At 51.4% G+C, this 24,984-nt stretch overlaps 1 protein-coding gene across 5 annotated transcripts in view; it reads left to right on the top strand.

Annotated features, from left to right (window-relative positions):
• The first annotated feature begins 2,048 nt into the window (after positions 1-2,048).
• sipa1l3 (signal-induced proliferation-associated 1 like 3) overlaps positions 2,049-24,984 on the top strand; it is a 47,928-nt gene continuing 24,992 nt past the window's right edge. For 2 of the 5 annotated variants that reach the window (XM_048980465.1, XM_048980469.1), the window contains exons 1-3: positions 2,049-2,229; positions 18,738-18,842; positions 22,781-24,390. In XM_048980465.1, coding sequence (XP_048836422.1) covers positions 23,061-24,390 — 1,330 coding nt within the window. In that variant the 5' untranslated portion in view covers positions 2,049-2,229; positions 18,738-18,842; positions 22,781-23,060. The other 3 variants (XM_048980466.1, XM_048980467.1, XM_048980468.1) reach the window with 3 other exon arrangements.

Below are 24,984 nucleotides of genomic sequence, written 5' to 3'. Positions count from 1 at the left end.
GAGTGAGTGATGCAGAATGGCAGCTATGACAGCCTGTGGGAGGCGTAGGGCAACTGGAGCTGCAGGCTCTGAAACCCTAAATGTTAGTTGCAGGGATTGGTGATAAACTACAGAGGGTCTTAAGTCAAACCTTTTAAATAACTGGTTCAGCTGATTGATAATCACCAGGTTCCCCTGGGTTGCATTCCCAATCTACCCTAAGTCATTCTATATTGTTAAAAACCAGATGAATGTTCTGCAACTAGCAAAAAAGTGGAAGTGGCCCACAGATTCTGCACCCCCATTGTTGTAGTAGACGCAGTGAGTGCAGGAGGGTGTCGATCATGCCGTGCTCTTTCACAAAAGTGGCTGAAGAAGAAGCCATCGGTGTGTGTGGGCGGGAAGCAGGGCTTGATCTGACAGGGGATGCACACAGATGTCACTAGCACCCCATTGGAAAAAAACTTATAAAAACCATCCCTTTGAAAATATACCAAACCCCTCGGGATCCGCCTATTTTTTTTCCGTAATTCTCACTCATGTAAAGCTAAATCTACCTACTTTATCAGGGGTACGGAACTGACAGACTCCAGACAGAAACACAATGATCCTGACAGGTCCCTGACCAGGACAAAATAGTATTTTCAGGGGCATTTAGCATTAAATATTTTCTTTGTTTAATTAGTTCTCACGTGGAATCATTTTTGCAAATTATTCCTACCTTTGAATAAAAATGTACGAAGCGCAACTTTTTAAGAAAATGGGGGGATGTATGCCTATTAGTTTTATACTGTTTATCTTTACAAATCACTAAGAATACCACCTGTAAAAAATCATTAAACACGATTTTTCTACAAAATCTAGAAGGACCAGTCAAATCACAACGTACCCCAGCCCCACAGCTCTCACTTTGCAGAATGTCATATCACTCCGATTTTACTGCACCACGGAGCACGGTTGTTGAACCGCATTCGCATCATTTCATTTCACACACAATCCTGTAGATGTCGCTATACAACGATGAAATGAAGCGAAGCCAGGTCGTATATCCGGTGTATCATTGACCGCTTTTGCGTTTTGCCCCAGGTCCTTACTGAAGGAGTTGCCTCGCTTTGCCCAATTAAGGATTTAAAAAATCCATGAAGTTCCCAAAAACCAAGACACGAAACTTTGCTTTCAAATCACTATCTACACCCATATTTGCTTAAACAGTGCAAATAAGAGCGCAGCTCTGGTTTGGTATAATCCTGGCTGTCATTCCAGTCATTGCAGTCCTTTATTTCTGCTGCTGTCAGTCACGCGTAAGAGTAAACCTGTAATTCCTATTTAATTTCCTACTTATGCAATATTTCACACGAATCGCTAATCTGGCCGAGTCGCATAACGGATAGGTCAATACTTATTTACACCGAAACCCACACAGGCTGATAATGTTGAATGAATTATACCATGTTGCTGCAGAATAGCTAAACACTATGTAATTCATTACGTAATGTTCGACACAACAGATCAAATATCGGCATCTGGTATAAAACACATTAAATGCTGACATAAAGGTCCAGGCGTCATCATTTTACGTCCCAAGTAGGGATTAATCTACCAAAAATTCAAAAATTGACAAGCTCGTGATGATAAATGATAAATATTTTTTCTAATACTACACTGAGGCAAGTCTGATTAACAAATACAGACCTGCCTTATTTGCGGTTTTTTACATACAGGTATGGTATTCCGTGGGTTTTCCACAATAATCAAAGATAGAAAAACTGATTTGCTTGTTCAGATGAGAAAACGAATAAATTAAAACTCCGGCATTTCAAGAATTTCGCTTTGTATCTTATATGAGTGTCCCTATATTAACAGGGATGCCCCGATGAATGGTATGGAAACACTGTGAAAATATAAGTATAAACGGCACCATAGCCCTGCAGTGCCAGTGCAAGCGACATAGACCTACAGAAAGAAAACGTACAACCACAACCCCGCATTTTACGCTGCCGCACATTACACGCTGCACAGACGGCAGTCAATCTGCGAGTACAACACGCATGTTCGCGCAGGCGCAGTGGGGGCGCGAGAGTGTGAGACCGGGGTGCCGCGGTTTCGGTTGGTTGGGAAGGCAATAGCTTGCAGCCAGTGTAAGGAGTGGTGGGTCTAGGGACGACGGGTGACGGTCAACCTTACTTATGTGGATTGTGATTGTTTCAGTGGGGAACATAAGTTATCCTTAAGAGCAAGAAGCACTCCGAGGTAAGAGACTACTTGTCCGCCAGTCTCCCTGTTAAAACTATACACTTAGTAATTGTCCGTCTCTGGTGGGAATACAGCTAGCTGTGTTCAAAGTAGCTAACTGGCGTGCTAGTTAACTCTAATGCGCACAGACATCCTTTGCTTGCTAGGTACCTAGCTACGCGCGTGGACTGATCTCCAACCATACTCGTTTTTTACCGTTGCCGCAGGTTGTATCCTTGTTTTAGTGTAGGTCGATTTCATTATCGCTAGATTTTATTCGTACCATATTACTTTCTCTCCAGTTACATTTCACAAAGTACATACTATGCCTGGTTCTTCCTGATATGCCCTTTTATTTGTACGCATGCGTGACGGTGTCGCGTAGTCCGCAGGCTTTGTAGTTTTTCTTGACTTTGTGTTGCAGTGACGTACGGGGCTGTGTGTAAATATGCGAACTACAAGTTCCATGTAATATCACGCAACCCCCCCCCCCCCCAACTCTTTTAGTGCCATATGTGAGACGCTGCTAGTTGGTCATGTAAATAAGTAGTAAGGAGTTTCTGATCAGCTTTACTGTAGGCAGATGGTTAAAGCTGTAAAGTTATGAATATCTTGAAACGAGGGCTCCCTGTCCTTGATGGTTTAATACGCAATTAACACAGCTAATCTTTGAGGAGAAGGGATAGTTGAAGATCTATCGTGCATTCGGCGTTTTGTAATTTGAACCCCATTAAAGTTTAACTTTTCCCTGGAATTATTACATTTAGACGTTTCCGTATTACGACTGTGCGCCGTGTGAAATCAGTGCGTTTAAGGTGCGGCTTAGTTTCTCCAGTTTCACCCCTGAGAGCTGCTGTAGTCGGGCGGTGGGTCTGAACGGGAAAGCCCGTCTCCGATGCCGTTTTTCCTGCTTTTTGCCGGAGGATCCGAAGTGGCGTTTGCTGCCTACATGACTTTATATCGCTGCCGGAGAGGCTGTGCTGGGCTGACGAGTTTCGGTATGCGGGGCAGGCAGGCGAGAGGGCGGGCGGGGGTGGAAAACATGGGAGCGCAGGGGGCGACGTGAGCGTCGCCGGTGCGATGTATTTAACAGCTCGCTGCAAACTACGGGGTATAATACTTAAAATATACAAAAGAAAAGATAAAAGCCTTTTTTGCATAAACGCGGGGAGCGTCCCTTTTCCTTTCTTCACTTTAATTTGAGTTTGGTTTTTCTAGTAAAACGGTATTGCTGATGATCACGGTGGTTTATACAAAATATCATGGGGCGGTTATTTTTATTGGATAACTTTACATATATGTCCTTTAATAACGTGAAATAGCTATGTCAATTTAGAACTAATATTAGTGATCATCACGATCTTGTCTTTTTCTTGATACGTATTCTTGAGATTTTGGTGTCCTGATCATTCAAGCACTTGAATATATTGCGTTTAGCAAATATACAGAGTAAGGATTAATTTCCCATGCAACTATTGCTGCATCTAATGCACAGCATGTTCGTCTTCTAAATATTTACGCTGGACAGGGTCACTGGGTACACGGTGTATATTATGTGTTTTTTGGACAAACTAAATGCAATATACAGTATTCATTATGCAATTGTAATATGAAAAATGAGAATAAGGGTATAGAGTTTAAACTGTTGGTAAAATTTTATTTGTTGACTGCTCTTAAGGAAGCGGCTTGATGACATAAGAGTTTCTTGTGCCATTTACTTGTCCTAGTGATTTGTTGACTGAGAAATTATGTTGCAAAGGGGCTAGTGACTTGCTGTCGAGATGTTATATGGTGTGAAAGGCAAATGGTTTAGGAATATCCTGAGAAGAGCTCTGTGGTGCTTGCGAATTGCTGTCAGTATGCAGAAGCTGTTGTAATTCTTTATGGCTTAATTTTCTTAAAACAAGGAACTTTAAATAGACTCAATGTGTTTTATTCTGTTTAATGATGTCAGCATGGGAAATAAATGGATTATTAGATGCAGTTGGTACTCGTGGCTGATCTGGATAAGAGTGGTGACGCTGTAATTTTGGGAGTATTTATAAACGAAGATATTGGGCAAATCGTTTAAAAAGGAAAGAGAATTTCAGACTTTGCAAGACTCAGAATGACAAGTCCATCTGCTTTTGATTGGGCCAGAGGAAGAGGGGTGGTGTTTGTGTCAGACTAACAAACTTTTATGACCGAGTAAATGCGCTTTTGATCTAGGAGTTCGTTTTTTTTTTCTTTCTGGGAAAATGCCGGCGCTCTGCACTCTTTAACGAGTGTAACATACACACCTTTTCACTTGAGGCTCACACTACTGTCAATTGAAACTCAATAGTGAAAGTTCCATATGCACGAGTTTGCTCTGATAACGTTATCCGACGTGCTGTTTTTGAAATGCAGCCACATGCATATCAGTACAATCTCTTACACAACTGGTTGTGCATTTCCTGCATGCATAATTAAGGAAGCTTTTCTGAACTAAAAAAAAATCCATATATAACAAATAACGCGCAGAACTGTTTTGGAATCTCATCACTTCGGTGCTTCACTTGTTCATTTCGTACACGTATTCCTGAAATTATTCACCTTAGAACGTGTGTACCCCCCCCCCCCCCCCATGCAATTTAAGGAGAGAGTGGGGGCTCCCAATCCAGGGCTGCCTGGGGTTGTTTGACTACAGTAAATATAGCCTGTTGGTTTTAGCAGGAGGATAAACACAGATGTCAAGTGAGCTGGGTCTCCTACTGGCCACAGTCTCTCTTTTTTTTCCCCTCCCCTTGTAGGCTGCCGTATGGGGAGAAGCGGAGCTTTCAGAGCTCCGGCCGATCTTTAAAAGCGGGTCTCTGCATGCGCAGGCGCTCCTGGTTAGCGATGGTGGCGGCCGAGGACAGGAACGCTGCGGTTAGGAGGTTGCGTCCCACTAGGGGCCTCCCCGGGGGACTCTTGGGTGGGGAACTTCAAGCGGCATACTGAAGTGAAAAATTTTTCAGCTGTTTAATTAGGCCGAGCGCTCAACCACGAGCCGCCCGAGCCTCCTCGGGTCATCCACGGGAGCGTTTCGGCACCGAGACCTCAGGATATGTTCCCACTCTCGCTTCTGTGAAAGAGGTTGACTTTTATCACTTTGTTGTGACTCCCCGTGGAGAATCTATGTGCCCGTTGCGTTGGCATCCGTTCTTGTCCACGCTCCCTAACAGAGTGTCAAAAACCCAGCTCTTATGACCCACCCTCCTGCCTCCCCCTTCTCACATATTCTCTGAATAGCTTGGTATTTTTTATTTTTTTTTAAACCCTCTCTAAGTAGAAAATGAGAAATATTGGGTTATTTAATTTGGCTCAGCGGAATGTGGTGCTACAGAATGGGACTCGCGCTCAGCTTGGAGAGCGAGACCGGCTAAATTCCTCTTAGGAGCTGGGCAGATTTGGATTTGGGATTTATAACATCCTGGATGTGTAAGGGTCTCTTATAGGCCTAGATTTTTTTTTTCCGTACTTCAATTACGCTCAAGGATGGATTCATTTCTTCCCGAACAGTCGAGTGCTTCTTCATCTAATGCAAAGCTGTGCCAGTGAGTAATTGCTCTCCTGACCAGAATTAAAATGGGGGGGGGGGGGGGGAGTTCCACTGCATAATATTTGCTCCTTGTTTTGTTGGCCGCTTTTCAGATCGCAAGTCTGGCCAACCTATGGAGGCAATATCGGAAGACTGTGTTACATTGCACAGTGTGGGAGAAACGTTGGATGCTTGTTGGGGTGGAGGTCAGCGGAGAAGAGAAGGTGTTGGTGGGGGGCTGGGGGGGGGGCGGCGATTTTACTGCTAGAGGAAATGAGTCTGAGCCTGGGAGATGACAGGCCGTGAATCATCGCTGGTCATTTTTTTTGAGCACTTAGGTTGGTGTTAGTGTGTGAACAAGCGTCGTGAGCGTGAGCCAGATGCTGCTTGAAGTTCGTAGAGCGCTGCGTTGGAAGTCAGTATCGCGTCGATGTCTCTTGCACACCAAGAGGCTTTGAAGCAGTTTCATGGCAAGCAGGAATGAGAACAAACTGCCCTGGAGCTGTTTTCCTGTTACAGTCAAGGTCCTGGCTTAGGGTTATATGCTGATACTGCTGCTGGAATGACTTGTTTAGTGAGTATTTGATGTTGCGTTGGATCTTCCAACATCTTGCCTTAAAATAGGGAAATGCCAGATTTACAGGAGTTCATTAACGTAAAAGTCGTATCAGTAAAGCCTTTTCTTATAGGAGTGAAAGAAATGCTTAAATTAGCCAAATAACTCTAGTGATAAAGAATGTTAAGGGTTGTGGAATGTGGACATGGTGGGTGGTGTGTGGTTCTGTGAGTTAGGATTCTGTGCCTGTGATCAGAAGGTCATTGGTTCGAATCCCTTAGTCTGTAGAATGAAGTAACCGTTTCGTCCTTAAACCCAGCTGCTTTGATTTTCGATTGTACAGTGGTACCTTGGAACACGAACTTAATTTGTTGGTTGAGTTGCGATTTGGGGGCGGCATGGTGGTGCAGTTGTTAGCACTGTTGCTTCACACTTCTGCGACCCGGGTTCGAGTCTCCGCCTGGGTTACATGTGTGTGGAGTTTGCATGTTCTCCCCATGTAGTCGTGGGGTTTCCTCCGGGTACTCTGGTTTCCCCCCCACAGTCCAAAAACATGCTGAGGCTAATTGGAGTTGCTAAATTGCCCGTAGGTGTGCATGTGTGAGTGAATGGTGTGTGAGTGTGCCCTGCGATGGGCTGGCCCTCCAACCTGGGTTATTCCCTGCCTCATGCCCATTGCTTCCATGATAGGCTCCGGCCCCCCCGCGACCCAGTAGGATAAGTGGTTTGGAAAATGGATGGATGGATGAGTTGCGATTTGGTCAAGGTCCAAGTCGGAGTTCCCCATAAAAAGTAATTTAAATGAATATAATCCGTCCCAGACTCCCAAATGATTGTCTATTTAAACTTATCTACCTAACTAACTAATAATAAAAAGCATTAACAATCAATTTAAAAGTTATGAAAAAGCACACATACAAAAGCAATAAACACAGAATAAATGACAATCCCACATTCAAAAGTGAGGTCAGACACATGTGCATCACCTTCAAGTCTTGCTATAATCTCCTTTTTAAGTTCTTCAGTTACTCTCACTACTTTCCTCTTTGGTTTGCTGCTATCACTGCAAACTTTCTTAGGGGCCGTGATCACTGTGTCGCTAAACATGCTCTAAATAAAGCACTCGGTGGAGAGTTACCGCGAGACTGAGAGCGATTCACAGGCATCAGCATCCCAGTAGATCCGTTTGTCTTTGTTATAGTCCGTCAGAGACGCGTCTCGATCGTACAAGTTTTAGCAGGAATGGTTGAATTCCTAGTTATCGGTCAAGGTACAAGTTTAAAAAAAAAAAAGAAAAGAATCGACAGACCCTTTCGATGTCCGAGTTGGTCGGGTTAACATGCATTCGAGTTCCAAGGTTCTGCTGTACGTTACTTTGGACAAAAAGTATCTGCTATATAAAACGTAAATGCGAACGATCCTTTTTATTTTCGGAAAGATTAAACTCGGGGCCCCGCTGTACACTCGGTTAACATAAATGTTCCCGTGTATGAATGACTGCGTTTCCCATTTACAGTATTTCGGTAAGCTACTCTTCCGAGGGAAGAAAATGCAGGAGCGGCTCTCCGCCAAGCGAGGCCGTCGTTGACTGGACCACGAAGCGGCATGATGGAATGCGACCTCGCAACGGCCCGATTCATGCGGCTTTCTGGTCCGTGGCGGGCCCCCGGTATGGAGTGGGGCCCATAAAAAGAAAGAGAAAAAAAATCTGTGCCCATTATGTAGTTTTTCTAGCAAGTGACAATGGAGGAGTTGAGCTTTGTAGCATGTGCTGGTGGTGCTGTCAGGCGGTGGTGAGGGGTGGGGGAGTCAGATTGCCAGGCTTAGGCTGTTGGGAGTTCCACCAGATGCTTCAGATCCACCAAACCCCCTTTTCCCCCGCTAAAATTGGCTAAAACTGAGAGAGAGAGAGACCAATCAGGAATAACCTTGAAACTTCTGCACAGCAGACCCTGCTCCGCTTTCTCAGCCAATACGCCGTCCTCCGTCCCCTGTGCCGCGAGCGTTTCTGATACTGGGAGCAAGACGGTTCTCCTGGGGTTTCAGGGGGGGGCTGGTCTGGAGAAGACCTTGCTAGCCTTGACGATATCCTCTCTGGCAGCACAGGATTGGGTCCGGCTTGTTTAAGGAGGGTTAGCTCGGCTCTCGGATCACGAGGTTCTCTGAACAGCACGCCGTGATCGATGTGCTGACAGTTCAGCACGGCGCAGTGTGAAAAGGGTCATTTACAAACCTCTCGCCTCTCCTGTGTCGTGGTTGTGGGCGGACCTTAAAGGTTCCTGTTAAGGTCTTGGGTCCCAACCTTTGAGCTGACCTCCCATAATTCCAGCTTGTCGTTTTAATGGTTAACTGCAAGTCCAGGGCGGTAGCTGAGGAGTTAGTGCAGCAGTGTAGATTTCATGCCTTTTAAGTGCTAGTTCAGATGTCATCTGTCCCCCAAGGGACTGAATTGGTTTCTGTCCTTTTTGGTCTTTTAAAAAAAATAAATAAAAATATCCAGAGGGTAAGGATACCTGCGTATTACCCCACACGCCGCGTTCGAATGTGACGTACAGACAGGCACCGCTGATTTATTTATTTTTTTCCATTGCTAATTTGTTTATTGTTGTCCTAAATGTAACTCAGCCGGACTCATTGTCATTTACAGTCTCGTTTGTTCTCTGTTGAATTGGATTCTCAGGAAGGAAGTCGTGGGTATTTTTCAGTAGAATGGGTGACGTAGCTCTTCATACAAGGGATGGTGTATGTGAATGAGCATGAATGTTCTCGCAGCCTGCCGTGGATTATGTCCTTATTGTGTCCCAGATCGTCGGCAGGCTGTAGGATTAGAGCTTCCTCTGGCCTCGTGATTCCTACCGCGCCACCCTTTCCCAAGCCGTCCCGGAAGGGACACAGGAAGCAGGCGGGAGAGATGGTTTTTATTGTTTGTTGGACTCTGTTGTAAGTGTGGTGCTGTTTATCTGTGTTGGGGGAGCGATAAAGAGATCTCTGGGCTGTTGGTGGGGGCGAGGAGAGTGAAATATAAGGGGGCGTGTCTCCTGTGACTGGGGCTGTACCACTTCCCCACCCCCCCTACGCCGGGGCTAAAGACGGGACAGAAACGCTGGGGGTGCCCAGGGGCGAGGGTGGATCCCGAGCGTGTGTGCAGGAAAGTGCTCCCATCCCAGCCGCATCTCCGGGAGCGCTGGGCGTTCCTATGTGGCACAGCAGGGTGGCGCTGCTGGTTTCGGTCGTTTTCGGTGGGGCGGGGTTTGGGATCTCGGCGGTAAAGAACGCCGGCGGCTGAGGCATGTGCGTGCTCCGGGGGCTGCTGCTCCTGTGCCGTCGCGTCTCCTGGTCCCGCGGTATCTGAGCGGCTCGCTCATGCGCGCAGCCGCTCTCTCGCGGTCGCATGCATGGCGTGAAGCCTTCCGACCGCCAAAGCCCCAGGCAGGCGCTGCCAACACCTCTGGCCTGTGGCACCTTCGGTTTTCACAGTCACACTCGCTTTCCGAATGGCTCGGTGACGCCAGCAAATGTAACTGTAAAGGGTTTGGGGCGTCCAGGCAGCCCCCCCCATCTCTGTCTGGTTAACACAGCTCTGTGTCCACCCCCCCCCCAAAATAAATGTACACTAATTGCTCTAAATGGTGTCCATTCATTTTCATTGAATCTGGTCCCCCCCCCCAGTTAAAGCTCAGCCGCTCTGTTCATAAGCCGAGCTGGTGACTCTCCTGGCCGTAACGTTGCCTTCCGATTGGCCTGCTACACGCAGCCCCCCCACCCCCCATTACCTACACAGAGGTGTGCCGTTTATATGCAGACTGTAAATATCAGCCATTAAGAAGTAGTTCTCCGGCCATCAGACCAAGCTGCCCCCCACACACACACACACACACACACACACACACACACACACACACACACACGCAAACTTTTTGGGTGGTAGTTAGCTCACGGTTAAGAAATGTCAGTATTCCAGCATGTGCGTGTTGTAGCAGAGTGTGGCTTTATATCGTGCTGATTATCACTGCTGGCGTGTTCCCTGCAGGTTCCTTCTGGAAAGTTCCTCCGAGGGGCTTTCCTCTGCAGGTAGAGGCTCCTCCTCCGTGAACCTGAATGGCGATGACTCAGCAAAGAGCAGGCCATCTAAAATGTGGCGGGAGGGGGAGGGGGGGGGAACAGAGGCTAATGTTCCATGTTTAGCGAGTGGACCATGTCCGTAGAGGCTGAACCCGACATTACGGCGGCTGGGTGACGCTCTATTCTCTCCTCAAGCGGAATGCCACCCTGCCCCCCCCACCTTTCCCCTTGTGTCTAGTTTTTCCATGGCCTGGCAGGGTGTCCAGTGAAGGCGGCCACTTTGTTCCGAGCACTGTCCGGCATGATAGAGTGCAGTGTCGTGTAGGAAACTGATGTGGTGGGGGTGACTCCCACCAGGACAACTGTGACTCCTGGGGGTAGTTTGTGAGGATGTGAGGGAAGCCCTTGGGGTTACGAGGAGGCGGGGGCTGTGTTTGTGAAGGCAGGTTGAGCGGGAGCCCCCTGCGAGTTCCTGTGCCTGACCTCAGACAGCAAACAAAGGCTCTCTTTGATGAGCTAACTGCCATGTGTTGGGGGGGTTGACATTGTACTTTAACCCACTTAACGCACAAGCTTCTGCGTTAATCTGCACTCCGTCCTATCCTTCACCTCTGCACGACCATTTATCTTGTGCCTGAACACTCAGCTTGGCATTTGTCTGTCTTTGGGGTGTGTGTGTGGCCCCCCCCGTAGTCCTCCGCCCTCTGCCCTGAACACACTGGACGGCGTTCAGTTCATTCCTGGTTGGTGCCGCTTGCTTCGCTCCGTGGTTTTGTCCTCGGCGTGTCTGAACCTGCACATGGCTCCTCTCTTTATTTACATGGTGTCTCCTTTCTACATCTTTACACCTTTGTTTTGTCTGGCTGCTAGCCCCGCCCCATCCCCTTGGGGGCGCTGTGGGTATTAATGGAGGTGGGAGGTTGTTGACTGAGCTCATCGCCATGACATCAGCCCACTCCTCATGCCTGGTATTACTTCTGCAGTGCCACTGCACAAGGGGGACCGGGCTGGCTTCCGCTAGCATCCGCGGCTGTTGTCGCCCACCCCCCCCCGCCATCATTGTTAGCGGCACGTGAATAATAGATGGCTCTCCCTAATGAAAGAGGGGAGGGGCTACCTCCAAGATGGTGCGGGGGCTGGAAGAGCGAGCCGGGAATTTTATGGGGTTTAACTTGCATAAGTTTGCCGGCTCTGCTTTTTAAAGCCGTGTTTCGAGAGCGGGAGAGAGGCGCAAACGGGCGGATGGGGGTCGGGAGGAGGGGCAAGGCGGAGGGAGAAGGAAAATGTGGGGTGGGGGGGAGGTGGCACGGGTTCGGGGCACCGGAGGGGGGCCCGCGCGCCATCTGGGCGCGGTGCGGCGCCATGGATCTGCCGGGCTTCTCACAGCCGGGCCACACTGCCCTTGGAGCAGAATAGCAATTAGCGTCGGCTTTCTCTGCTCTGTCTGCCGACCTGTAGGAGGCGCTAGAGGGGCCCGCAGCTGCACCGAGGAGGCTGGGGTCAGTGCATGGCAGCGGCCTGTAACTTGGGTGTTTATTGTGGGGGGGTGGTGGGGGTGGACTGGCTTCTCAGAGAGTCAATATTGGCTTTGGACAGCACCTGGGTTTCGGTTTCAGGGCGGATCGGGTTGGGCGGTGAGAGAGAGGCTCAGCTTCGGTGTGCTACCGTGCCATCGCAAGCCTCCCCCCGACCCAGCCATGTAGCACCTGCTGCCCCTGAAAAGGGAAGCTACCACCTTCTCTTTTTTTTCCTGTCTCTTCCCACCTCCCTTCTTGCTGAGGAAGTTCTGTACTCGTCGTAGCCCCAGAGCTTTCGCTTGTCCTGAAGGCTCTCTGTGACTGCTTTCCCCCACAGCTAAAGCCATAACAAACAGCCCTTACCCCATCCCACCCGGGGAGAGGCCACCCACCAGAGTGGGATTTTGGGACTACAGGCAAACCCCCTCCCCCTTTCACTTCCTCCATCTGTCTACATCACACCCTCTGGGAGGTGGATCTAGGTGGGAGGGAGGTACACGTGCCAGTTTAACAGCACCTCAAAGCGCGGTGGCTTGGGTGGAAGCACCACGCTCTTCACCCCTGGTTGACATAGCCCCCGCCCCCCCCCCCCAACATGCCGATGGCCACCCATGAGGTCTGTGAAGCTCCCTCTTGTGTATGTTGACTCTTTGGATGGGGCTGGGTCCCAACGGCAGTATGGTGTGACAGTGGGTTTGTATCTCACCCAGATTCAACTTGGCGCTCTATTTGGTGTTTGTTTGTTCTCTCTCCTCCCTATAGCGCCGCCCTGCTGGTGGTCGGTACCTGCCGTGAGCTAAGTACCCCGCCTCCACCTGTCGCTGATTTCACAAAAATGCAAGTTTCTGTATCTCTGTGTGGAGAAGGGGCGGTTCCCCATTGGCCCTGTGGCCGCCTGCCACCTGCCGCTGCTGTCTGTAACGCACCAGGAAGTAGGCCTGTATCTGTGCGGCACAAGGGGAGAGTCTGAGTGCCAGAAGCCAGTTGGCTGCCTTTTGTTGTGGGGCATGTGGGAGCCTGCTGGCAAAGCCTGGGGCACATTAAAAATGATAACGATAATACAATAAATTCACCCCTCCCTTCTTCACGGTGTAGACAGGTGGTTTTGCTTTATCGAAGGAAGAGATAACAAAGAAGTGTGTGTGTGTGTGTGTTTGAAAGAGGCAGAGTAAAATAGGAAATGTGCTCTTTAAATTTAACTAGATGATGGAAAACTGAAGATTACTAACCAAGTTAACTGACCTTTCTTCACCTTTCCCCGTGTAACACAGGCGTACATCTAGTCAGACTGGAATGCGGGTAGATTAATCGCACATCCGTCTATCTGGCAGAGTCAGACAGTCAGCCATACTGCTGGTGTACTCTGTCCTCCAGTAGAGTGTTCGGCCTATAAGCTCCCATACCTGCGTACCTTCTCTTCCCTGTTGAGCCGGGAAATTCTTGGGCTGGTACTGAATCCTGCCGCTTCCTAACTTGACTGTGGCTAGGAGAAGAGGGGTGATGGAGGGCTTAGGGTGCTACTGCCCTCCACCCTGACTTGGTCTTTTCTCTCTGATTGGGCTTTAGGAGGGTGTGGACTCTTTGCCCTTTTGACCCAAGTCCTGCTCCTCTCTCCGTCCTTACAGCCGCTGCTTCCCCTTCCATCCATACACCGGTGTCAGGGTCCTGTACCTGCGGGCTAGGAGAAGAGGACAGAGGGACCGGGGTTTGTTTCAGAGGGTGACACCCCCGCGTTCGGTGTCCGTTTAAACCTCACGCTCCTCAGAATGGAGGATGTTGGGTGTGGGCGGTTCTCTGCCTGCCTTCGCTCAAAAAAAAAAAAAAAAAACAACGGCCAATCTATCATCAGTCATGGTTGCAGTGGCTGTCTGAGTCAGCGTTACTCATCGTTGTCACGTGCGCTTCGTCCCTGTCGGGTTCGGAACGGAACTGCACGGGCCACATTTCCGAGGATCGAGTCACAGGCCTCCCCGCCTTCCCCGGCGGCTCAGACAGCGCCGGCCTCCTCTCTCGAGCCGAAGCGCTAATTGATGAATTCCATTCCAGTTCCCCCGGATCCTTTAGTTTTGGTTTAACGTGCTGCTATAGCTGACAGATAAAGTGCTAAAACAAGTAAAGCGATGAATGAACCATTAATAGGGCTGGACTGTTCGTTATCTGCAAAATTTAAGGTTGTGGTGGGTGGATGTTGTTTGGATGCTGAGTCCCACATTAAACCTCATGCAGAAACTATCAGGCAGCAGGGTTTGGACCTTGCCGCCACATCCTCTGTTGGTAGAAAGGATCCCAGCGTTTGACACGTTTAGAGTGACCTCCTAATTCCTCTCGTTCCTCTCCAGTTCGATGCCTAAATCGAGCAGGATTGGAAGCGGCTTTCTGTGTAAGAATGTGGAGCTGCGCTCCGTTTGTTGAGCTGGCTTTAGAAGCGGGCGCGCGTTAACCCCCCCCCCCCCCCACCCGGCCTCATTCCCAGGCTCTCATGCCAACTCCGCGTCTCCCGTTTCCACACACAAACCGGTCCGGCAAACAATGTGCCACGATACTGGGGGGGGGGGGGGTGGTCCGCAGGGGCCATCCTGCCTGCCAGTTTCCCACCCGTTTCCAGTCCCCCCCCCCGCCCACCCTGGTGAGTAACGAGGTCAAACCCAATATTGGCCTCCCGCAGATTCGGGCCGCTTTTGCTGGGCCGGGCCTGACCTGCTCCACTTCCGCAGACGGGACAGGAGCCGGCGTGTGGACGGCCCAGCTCCGAGAATCAGGGCTGCCGTTCCGCGGGACGCCTTCCGGGAGTGAACGGCGACGCATCCAGCCCTAATTCTGTGCTCGAGCACCTGCTGCTTTCGGCAAGCTGCTCCGCCCTATAACTGAATTCCTTCGGCCCTGATTCTTCCTCTCTGCTCTGACTGTCCTGACTGGTCTGCTCCGCGCCCTGGCGCTGTGCCTGACCCATGCGGGAGGCTTAGCTGCACTATCATTAAATAATGACATTCTTGTCATCGCCGTCACCGGTGTCGCTCTCCCATTGGCCAGGAGCCCTTATCTGGGTCACATGACTCCCATACGCCCCATTAGAAGCTCCGTCCCACAATGGAGCACTCAGAGTTCGTTAACAAGGGGTAAGTGATCTGCGGAGATGTCTGTGAGCCCCCCCAACCCCCTGCTGGGGGCAGACAAGCGGGCCTCAGTGGGTGGTAGCCCTTCTGTCGCACCCCGTACTCCTAGTGGCCTTATTCATGGGGACAGAGGGAGCCGAGGGGACAGTCTGGGGCAAGGAAGGGACAACAGTGTCACAGATGTCCTTTGTCTCTGGTACTGTGCTGTGTACTTTGCACGGAGTCTCTCTGCAGGCACCAGCCGCGCGCCGTACCGCTAATGGTGTGCACTCGCGCTATTATGTATCTCCTGGGGGGAGGGAGTGGGGATGAGCAGGGACGGGGCGAGTCCACAGCCGCTTTGGTGTCCATGCGGGAACTGATTTTTAGAACTTCTCAAAGAGAATCGCATCAAAGAACCTTTAAATTAAACCAAGCCAAAATGAAATCAGATCAGTCGCTATTAACTGCATCTGGGGCCTAAAACTTAGTTTGAAGGCTCTTATTTGTTTGTCCTGGGTGGGATTGCATGGGAAACGTGATCTTGAGGGGTGTCCTAATCCCGCCAAATCCACACACTATTTCCTCCCCCAGGACGACAGCTCCAGCACCTCCCAGCTTAAAGTTCAGAAAATCATCTAGCCGCTGTGTGTTTTATACTTTAACCAGCAGTTTACCGTGTGCTAATCCTGAGATTACCGCGGTAAGATCCGGGTGTTGCTGTAGCGATGCGCTCGCGTCCAGGCCTCTCAGAGCTCCACTCCAGATGCTTTTACGCCCATCAGCATTCCCATTTATCCCAATTACCATGTCTGGAAGCTTCCGGAAGCTCCTGCCCCCGAAGGCCTGCTAAGCACCGATTTTGACATAAGGGGGCAGCTGGTGGTTCGCAGTCATTGTGAGTGAAACGATGGGGGTGGGGAGGGACGCAGTAGGGTTGGGCAATTAATCGGAAATTAATCAAAACCGACATTCAGAACCTCTAATCGACAAAATCTTGCCCATGTCGGTTAATTTGCTTTTTTAAAATTGCTGACTGAGGAACTCCAGTGGCTTGTACCAAAGAAAAACGCAGTTTCCATTGTTTGGACACATTGTGGTTTTAGTGAAGACGACACTGAACACAAAGGTCAAATGTAAACACTGCGGAAAAACAGTTTCCGTTACTAAAGGTAATACCACCAATTTAAATTATTTAAATACAGTGGAAGCTGCATATAGTGATCACGTTACAATGATCAACTGCTTAGACGGATCATAAAGCTCGGGACAGAATCATTCCTGTACAAATACTATTTAAATAATTAGCTTTTAATAATCACGTCGTCTGCTTACAGTGTTCATTTTAGGTCTTTTATACGTAATATATAGAAAAATTAAGTGGTGATTTTTATTTTCCTTGCCTCCTTTGCCTTGTGGTAACCCCATCTGCTTCTGGTTAGCTACCCATGGCTAATGCTGCATGCACAGAAAGCATGATGGGAAAAAGCGAGTTATTTTCTCTCATTGATGAATGTAGACTCTTCGAGGTTTATGGTAACCTGAACAACTAGCCAGTAATTTCTAATTAATAATAATGGATGGGTGGATAAATGAAGTGACTCGAGTTTTAATTGCGATCTGGTCGGAAGAACAGATACAAGAAGATCAGGATAACATAAGAAATAAAGTATTTTGTATAATTTACCATGACATCGCGGTATTGGACATTTTTCGACTATTGAAATGCGATTTTGTTGTAATAAATATTGGGGTATTTATTAAAGAAAAAAGGAGGTTTTTCACAAACCCATCTACGAGTGATTTAAACAGCAAGGTTAAACGGTGATTTCCTCGAAGAACGCATGCAGCACTCATGCAAAAGCAGTGGAGTTGAACTGTAAACTGATTTTTCAACATATACTAGATGATCTTGAAAAGGAAAACGTTTGTAAGAATTGCCTGTGCATAACATATGATGTAGGTATTATTATCGCAGGTTCTCCAGTCCGACCATTTTTTCGAATTAGGTACAACGTACCTGGTCATTTGTTGTGAGAGTTTAACCCCTGGTCTGTAGCAGGGAATGCAGGAATGCTGTGCTGGGTTCCATGTTGGGTCAGTTCTGGGTCAGGACAGGCTGGTTCTGGGCCAGACAAGTTCTAGGTCAGGCGGGTTCTAGGTCAGGCACTTCACGTTTGAGTGTGTGATCCTTGGAGTTGGAGATGGGGGGATGGGAGGAAGGGAGAGGTTGGGCTCCACACTGAGCTGGTGTCCCTCTCTGTCCCCCCCCCCCCCCTTTGAACTGCGGGTATGCGCACATGAAAGCCCCATTACTCAGAGGGGTGGCTGCTTCTCATTCATGTCTGAATCGAGTTGCTCATACTGTGGGATGATGGCAGAGCAAACTTTATTAATTGCGTGTGACCACTTCTGCGTGTGTGTTTGTACAAGTTGGGGGCCTCGTTAGCATTACAAGGGCCCCCGCCCCCCAGTCCTAAGGGCATGATCCACATGCAGGTCAGCGCGGGGAGCTGTCGGAAATGTAGATCAGCTACCATCTCCATAGCAAAGGATCAAAGTACGCTGGAGGGAAAGACCAGCCCCCCCAGGCTCTTAAATATCAATGCAGAGTGGAGCTCTCAGCTGGGGGGGGGGCGGGGGTCACTATCAGGGGCTGGTACAGCTGCTTTGTCCTCCACGACGGCAAACCACTGATGAAGATGACGACGATGATGATTTCGTACCTGGAACAGGATGTTATGCATTTTAACGCCAGTCATCTTTGACTGTAGGCTTTAAGAACACAGCTGGGGGGGGTGCAGTTATGTAACTGGAGGAGGCTTCTGCCTGTGAGGCTTTTCTTCTTTATTTATTCCTATCTACCTATCAGTCTGTGTGTCTGTTATCAGTCTATCTGACTTGAGGTTGGCGGTGTCGGGCTGCGTGGAGAGACGTGCGGCAGCCGGCTTCGTCTGTTCCCTACTCTTCTCTTCTGGTTTTTTTTTCTCCCCCCCCAGTGTTAACAGCCTGCTGTATTCCTACTATGACACGCGTCAGGTTGTCAGCGTGTCAGCTTGCATGTGGGGTTCGTAAGGCTCCTGCGTCACGGGCCACTTCCACACGTGCTGCTCTCCATCGCTGTCTCTTCTGCAGATTACAGAAACCACAGCTAATGGCCCTTTCGCTAAATATACCCCACAGAGACTCTGCCTGCCTGCCTGTCTGTCTGTCTGTTTCTCTCGGTCTGTCTGGCTGCTGCCCTGTCTGTCTCTCTGTCCCCCTGCCTTCGTCACACTCATTCCGTCCTCGCTGCTGCGGGCGAAACTCTATTATGGTTTGTTGACCGGATCGCTCAGCCACAGAACCGGGCCTCTGGAGCCAGGAGTGTCATTTCTACTTGGGGGGGATCCGTAATAACATTTGGCCTCTACCTGTCATGCTCTCACTGGAGTCCTGCTAAGGCTGAGATGGTATTGATGAATGATTTAACAGATCATTGAGCCCCGTGCCTGTCGTTGAGGTGATACCATCTGTCTGCTGTTAGTGCTGCACATGCCGGATGGCCCCCGTGGGGTTCTGTTACAGGTAAGGGGGGGCGTTAGCAACTGACGGGGGTGTATTCACAGGTTGGGTGCTTTCGGGTGCAGGGAAGTGGGGGGGGGGGAGCCAACCCCTATTGTATTATAACTCATTACATATAAGTAGAGTAAGTCGAGGCTTGTCGACCTCTGTGCCCTGTAGCAGGCGTCCTCTGACCCCTTCTCCTCACCTTCTAGGCTGTCGGCATCTACCTCAGAGAAGCCCGGCCCACCCCCACTCGCCGATCCGCAGACGTGCATCCCTCAGCAAGCCCCCCAGCCCCGTTCTGCTCCGCTGACCAGGTACCTGGACGCCCACGTGCTAGGCAGCGGTGTTGGTGATCAGGTTGCATGTTTGACACCAGCCTCGCTGCCCCCCCCCCACCAAAGCACCCATCAGTGGGAGTTAGGAATGCTGAGAGCTTTGTCTCTGGTAGAAGTCTCTGAAGGCTTTGGGAACCAAGTTAGAAACTTTCCATAGGAATTAATGGGGAATTTCCCAGAATTTTGCAACCCAAGCAGTGTGTGGCTCAGCAGGTTAGGCCTCTGTGCCTGCGATTAGAAAGGTCGCTGGTTCGAATCCCATTCTTGATGGGATAGTTACATCTCCAGCAGAGGTCCCTGCATAGGACCCCAAGCTTCACTTTCGAGTGAGTGAGTGAGTTATGTGTCTGTTCTCTGCCATCAGCTCGCTTGGAAGGAGCCGCTGTCCTTAAGCCAAAAAATAAAGAGAGAGAGCGAGCGAGCATAGCGACGCTCTCAGAAGCTGGTCTCCAATCTGACGTTGCCGCGGACGCCTCAGGAACGTTGTATGCCTCTGGTTAAAACCAAAAATACAGCAACATAGATGCATACTGTCGAGGGCTGCAGGGGGGGAGGTGGGTGAAAGCTGTGAGTCTCAGATCCTTCATACCAGATTATCATCTTTATGATAATAAATGAGACAGGCTCCCCCTTCCTTCACTTAATAGTATGAGCCCCCCCCCCCCCAGGAATGTGGGTCTGAGGGTTCCGGGCGACCCGTAACTGCGCAGCCAAGCGTGAGCGGCAGTGGGTCCCGTGTGCGCAAACACGTCCCTCACGTGCGCCTCTGCCTGTCGCCGTGGATACGGAAGCCTATGAATGTGTGTGTGTCATCCGTGGGACGCGTGTGCTGACGAATGCCTCCTTACTCCTCTCCCCTAATGGGCATCCAATCCGCCAGTCTGTGCCCATTCTTGCTGGGGTGCCACGAGGGGAAGAGGGACCCTCACACATGCACGACTGGAGAAAATGTAGTAAAAACATTGGTTTAGTTATTTCTTGGTTATTTTTCAGCAATCGATTAACCGTCTAATGAAAGGTCACCATTGATTTGTGTGAGGATGTCTGCTGTTTAAATAGCCCTGCCCTAAGCTCCGCCCACGTCCCGCCCTTTCCATGTGCCGCTCACCCAGACACGCCCACCCTCAGACCACACACACAGCACAGCTCCACCTGGGTGCTGGCTGGTGTAGGCCACATGCTTCTGGTTTCTGCAGAAGGTGTGCGAGCTCCTATCCCAGCCTCTCCGGATGATACATCGGCCTGGTGGCCGTCCCCAGTGTCCCGCCGAGGATCCGGCCCTAGGCAGGATTACGCGATGTGACCAGAATGTCCTGCTTTTTTCCCTCGGCCGTTTAAAGGAAGGTCATGGTGACGTGTTCGTAGTTTCAGCACCCTGACCGGAAGAGTCGAGGCCGGAAGGCCAGCGTGACCTGGAGAACACCACTGCCCTGAGCCTTTCCGGAGCATTCTGTCGAGACATCTCAGCTCCCCGCCATCCCCACTCTTGAAATAAATCATGTCTCAGGATCTCTGGGGCAGCACCCGGCAGAGGCAGTGACGGACTGGCTCCATGCCCTTCGGTACGCTCACGGTCACCTCCAGCAGGCCCTCGCTCGCTTACTCCCTGCTTGGCCCGAGAGCTCATCCCTTGAATTATCCAGTTGGTACGACGATGGGCAGATACTGCAGGAAGTATCCCACAATTCTTAATCCTAGAACGGCTGCGGAGGCAGAATGGCTGGCCGCGGCGGGGGTGTCTGACGATGGCCGACACTGAAAGAGGCTATATCACCTGACCCCCCCCCGCCCCTCCCCCAATGTTTCCTCATTTGTCCCTGCCCTTGAATTCTGTTTTCTCTCTGGGGTGGGCCGGCTTGTCGCAGCGGATCCTCAGCACATCCCGTGACGCCCTCCGCCCTCCCCCTCCTCATCTCACCTACACGCCTTGCGGCAAAGAGAAACCCTCCCCACCTCTGATTCTAAAAATTAAAATACAAATTCAAATTCCCTAATTCCCAGTAGCAGTGCCCCTAATGTATAATCATCCCGGCCTGTAATTCCCCCCCACCCCATGCGCCATCTTTACTGTGATTAAGTAGATATAATTACATCTCGTGCGTTTATTTGCGGTTTGTTGGATTAGGTTGCAGGAACTCTGAAGCATTTTTTTAACCCACAAATGAAAGAGGAGAGCAACACCCAGTAATGCCTTTGGAAGCTCAATTAATTACTGGTTGAGTAATTAAAAGGAGTTAAAGTGTGCCGTTCGTCTGTGGCCGGGCCGTTCTGAACCCGGGGCATTTTGGCGTCTGGTCGTCTCATAAGCAGCTCTAATCCCGCCAATCAGCACTGTGCAGGGAGGGTTTCTCTTCTGCCGTATATCCACCTGGTTCTCTCTCTGGACGGGCATGGGGTAAGATCTGTGTTCTGGGGAAGGTCCACTGCCACATCTTTGGGAAAATCCCCTGAACGGACTCTTGGTAAACCGTCGCTGAACGGACTCTTGGAGCGGTCGCGGGTGGTGCGAGGTTACCTCGACCGCGAACGCGGGTGCTGGGTGCCAGTGGAGTCTGTGGGATTTGGGGGGCGGTCAGAAGAGAGCTGCCAGAGGAAAGCCGGAAATCCGTATCGCTCTCGAGGGGACGACACTCTGTGGGAGACTCACCAACAGTGTGGGGGTTTCCCCTTCCCTGTCCCGCTTTCTGGCAATAGAAAGAGACCGTTCCCGGGGGGGTGACTCGCGGGAAATGGGGCCGACGTTCTGATTTATCCCATATTTGCTGCAGACCATCTGGTGCCCTGTAAACGGGCTCTGCTCTGTGTGGCATGTTTACACTGATCGTCTGTCAGATTAAACTGTGGCTTTCCTGAGGTAACGGTAGTTTGGCCCAGTTGGACATGGGGTCCATGCCCAGCCCCATCAGAGGAATGCGCACGTGGCAGACGCCGCCCAGCCGCTCCCACCAGAGAACTGGGTATGTGGGGGAGGAGGCATGGGGGTGATGTTAGGGTCCCCATCACGCTGAGTCTCCTCCCATGACACTGCAAATGTACCGTGTTGATCTCGCCGGGAGACGCAGAGAGGGAGCAGGCGGGGGGGGAGAGCGAATCGCTGACACTGTGCGAGGGGGTGGGGGCTCTACAAGCAGCTTTGCGAAAGTAGGTCATACTTTATTTTAATGGCTTGTTTGTGCTGCGAGGAAACGGCTGCGGCGGCGAGCGGAAAAGGCAGCAATGAAGGGTCATTTCACACGGCTCATCTGCCTAATCCGGGCTCCTCCGAGAACATTCCTGCTGTCCCTACATTCCCAGTCGCCCCCCTCAACTTAATTCCTCTCTCATTCTTAGTAGTGCCCCGCTGCCCCGTAACGCAGTCTGTCCTTCACGCCGTTTGTGTTCCTGAAGTAGGTCACAGCAGGTTAAAGACGTTGGTTGCCGGGATTTACTCTACGCCAAAGGGGACCACAGCCAAGGACGCGGTAAAGCTGTGGTCCGGCAGTGAGCTCCGGGAACCGGGTCGGGTGTCTGCCCACCGATCCGACTGCACTCGCAATCTAACGGGTCTGAGCCAAGGTGCCTGCAAGGTGCCTCGTTCTGTGGTAGACCCCCATCCAGGCAAGAAGAATGACTTAAGTTATTGTACTTGAGGGTGGTGGCCACGCCTCCGGTCACGCCCCCAGCCCCACCTTCAGCCAAGCAGGATTATAACTTCTGTGGTTCTCTCCATTCCCCTTTAGCTTGTCATAGCAGCGATTTTTGCACTCCCTAGGTGCTGCTGGTGCTGCTTTGGGTTTGGGGGGTATCTCTGTTGTCTGTAGCCTGATTCCCCTTCCTGTCAATTCTTCTTTAGGCTGGTTGTTCTCAGTCCAGCGGTTGCAGTCACAGTGGGGGGGCGCGACCTTACTCACAGCGACCTGTCTGTGTTTCTTCCGCAGGTCTGAGCCGTTGGTGTGCTGAGCCCAGCGCTGTGCCAGTAGCGGAGCCCAGGGGAGGAGACGACCCCACCTCTCATCATCGCCCCTCCCCCAGCGATGCGTGCGGGAGGCGGCCCAAGGGACAGCACGCCTCCGCGGCCTCTCCTCTCCTCCTCTTCCTCCTGCAGCTGCTCGTTGTCCTCCTCCTCCCCTACCCCCCCACCGCGCCCCCACCCTGCGGCAGGATGCCTGCCCCTTCCCCTCCTGCTCTCCCCCAGGCCCTGAGCTCTGCCCCAAGACCATGAGCTCGTACAGAGACCGAACACATTGCGCCCCTGAGCTGCTGGAGGTGGAGGGGGGGCCTCCCAGCTTCTGCTCCCTGCCTCCTTCCTCCCAGACCCCCCTGTCGGACTTCCACATGTCCAACGGGCACTCTCCGTCCGAACCATCGGCCCCCCCTCGGGTGTGCGTGCCCAAGATGGGCGTACGAGCACGCATTGCCGAGTGGCCCCCCCGACGGGAGCGCTCACAGGAGTCGCTACTGGAGAACGGGCATGGAGGGCAGTCGGGACCCCCTCTGGGGCGTGGCACCGTGCCCCGCATCACGCGTCTGCAGTCGAAGGACGTGGAATTCCGGGACGGGATTCGGGGCGGCTCTCCCAGGCTCTTTCGACCGGCAGCGCCACTGCGTCAGCGTTCGAGCAGCGAGGTGACCCTGAGCGAGCAGGACGATGCGGAGGCGGAGGTACGGGCAGGGCTGTTCCGCGAGTACGGCAGCACCTCCTCCATCGACGTGCAGGGTGTCCCAGAGCAGAGCTTCTTCGACATGCTCAGCCAGTTCCACCAGGAACGGCCCGACCAGCGCAGCACTGCCCCCGCGCATCTTGGGGAGCTCCTTCGGGTCGAAAACTCTGCCCCCAATACTGCCCCCAGCCCCGCCCTCCAGGCTGTGAGCCCCACCCCCCGCCTCGATGAAGGCCCCCTCCGGGTTAGGAAGAAGAGTGGTGGCACAGAGTCTTCACTGGGCACGTCGTCGCTGTTCCGTAAACTGCGCAGCTCCAGCCGAACCGAGGTGGAAACGGTGCGGGGCGACCTGGACGAAGGGCGCCCCCCAGAGGCCAGGAGGACCTGGCACTGCCCAAAGAGTTTTGCCCACTTCGACGTGCAGAGCATGTTGTTCGACCTGCATGAGGCCTCCAGCCAGCGTGCCCACGTGGCACAACGGCGCAACACCGCCACCGGGGCGTCAGCTGCCTCTACTGTTTCCCCCCCCGCCGTCGAGCCTGGCTTCTCCAGCACAGAGGACCTGCTCTGCCCAGAGTTGGCTCCCCCTCTTGGCTCGGAGGCTTGCGACGACACTCTGGCGCCGCTGCTGCTCAGCTGCCCACACTTCTGCAACGAGACTGGCGGCTGCTCCGAGCGCAATGTCAGCTTCCTGAGCTCGTGGGCGGGGGTGGGGCCGGCGGGGGCAGGGCCGGCGGTGGGCACGCGCTGCGCCAACGCCAGCGTCTCGGTGCTGGAGGTGCCCCCCGATCAGCAGCTGTCCACCCGCCTCGAGCGTTTCAAGCACTACAGCATTGAGCATGTGGACCTGGGCGCGCGCTACTACCGGGACTACTTCCACGGCCGCGGTAAGCACCCGTGCCGGTGTCTCCCTCCGCGCACTCTATGTAAATAATGGGAGGCTCACAGAGAACCTTCTGGAGGCCTGGAAACAAGGCCGGAGTCGTATCCGATGGCTTAATTCAAGATTTACCCACTAGAAATTGGCAGCAGCAAATAATGAATCTTGGCTCAGGTTGGATTTAATAAGTCCAAATGCATGATTTTGATACCATAATAAAATAAAACACAAAATAATTTCAGATCATCTTGAGGGGGCAGTGTGTAATTCAATGGGCTGAGCCTTTGTGTGTTCAGAAGGTCGCTGGTTCAAGTTCAGCCTCGGCACGTCTGCGGGTCTTTTGAGGAAGGCCTTTGAACCCCAACTCCCTGCGGCGCAACACCAGGTGGCTATAGTTCACGGCCCAGCTTACTCTGGCCTTCAGAGAGCAAGCTGGTGGAGGCTTGAAGAGAATTTCCCCATAGGGATCAATAAACTAACAATTGTTGTTATTTATTTATAAGGGTTTTGGGGTTTTGGCTATTTGGGTACCCCTGCCTGTGAGCGGGAACCTCACCTTCATTGCCATGCTGGTCTCTGACTGATTTCGTTACGAATTTTG

The sequence above is a fragment of the Brienomyrus brachyistius genome, chromosome 17 (assembly GCF_023856365.1).
Source record: "Brienomyrus brachyistius isolate T26 chromosome 17, BBRACH_0.4, whole genome shotgun sequence".
NCBI lineage: Eukaryota > Metazoa > Chordata > Actinopteri > Osteoglossiformes > Mormyridae > Brienomyrus > Brienomyrus brachyistius.
This window is presented reverse-complemented; position numbering and strand designations above follow the sequence as displayed.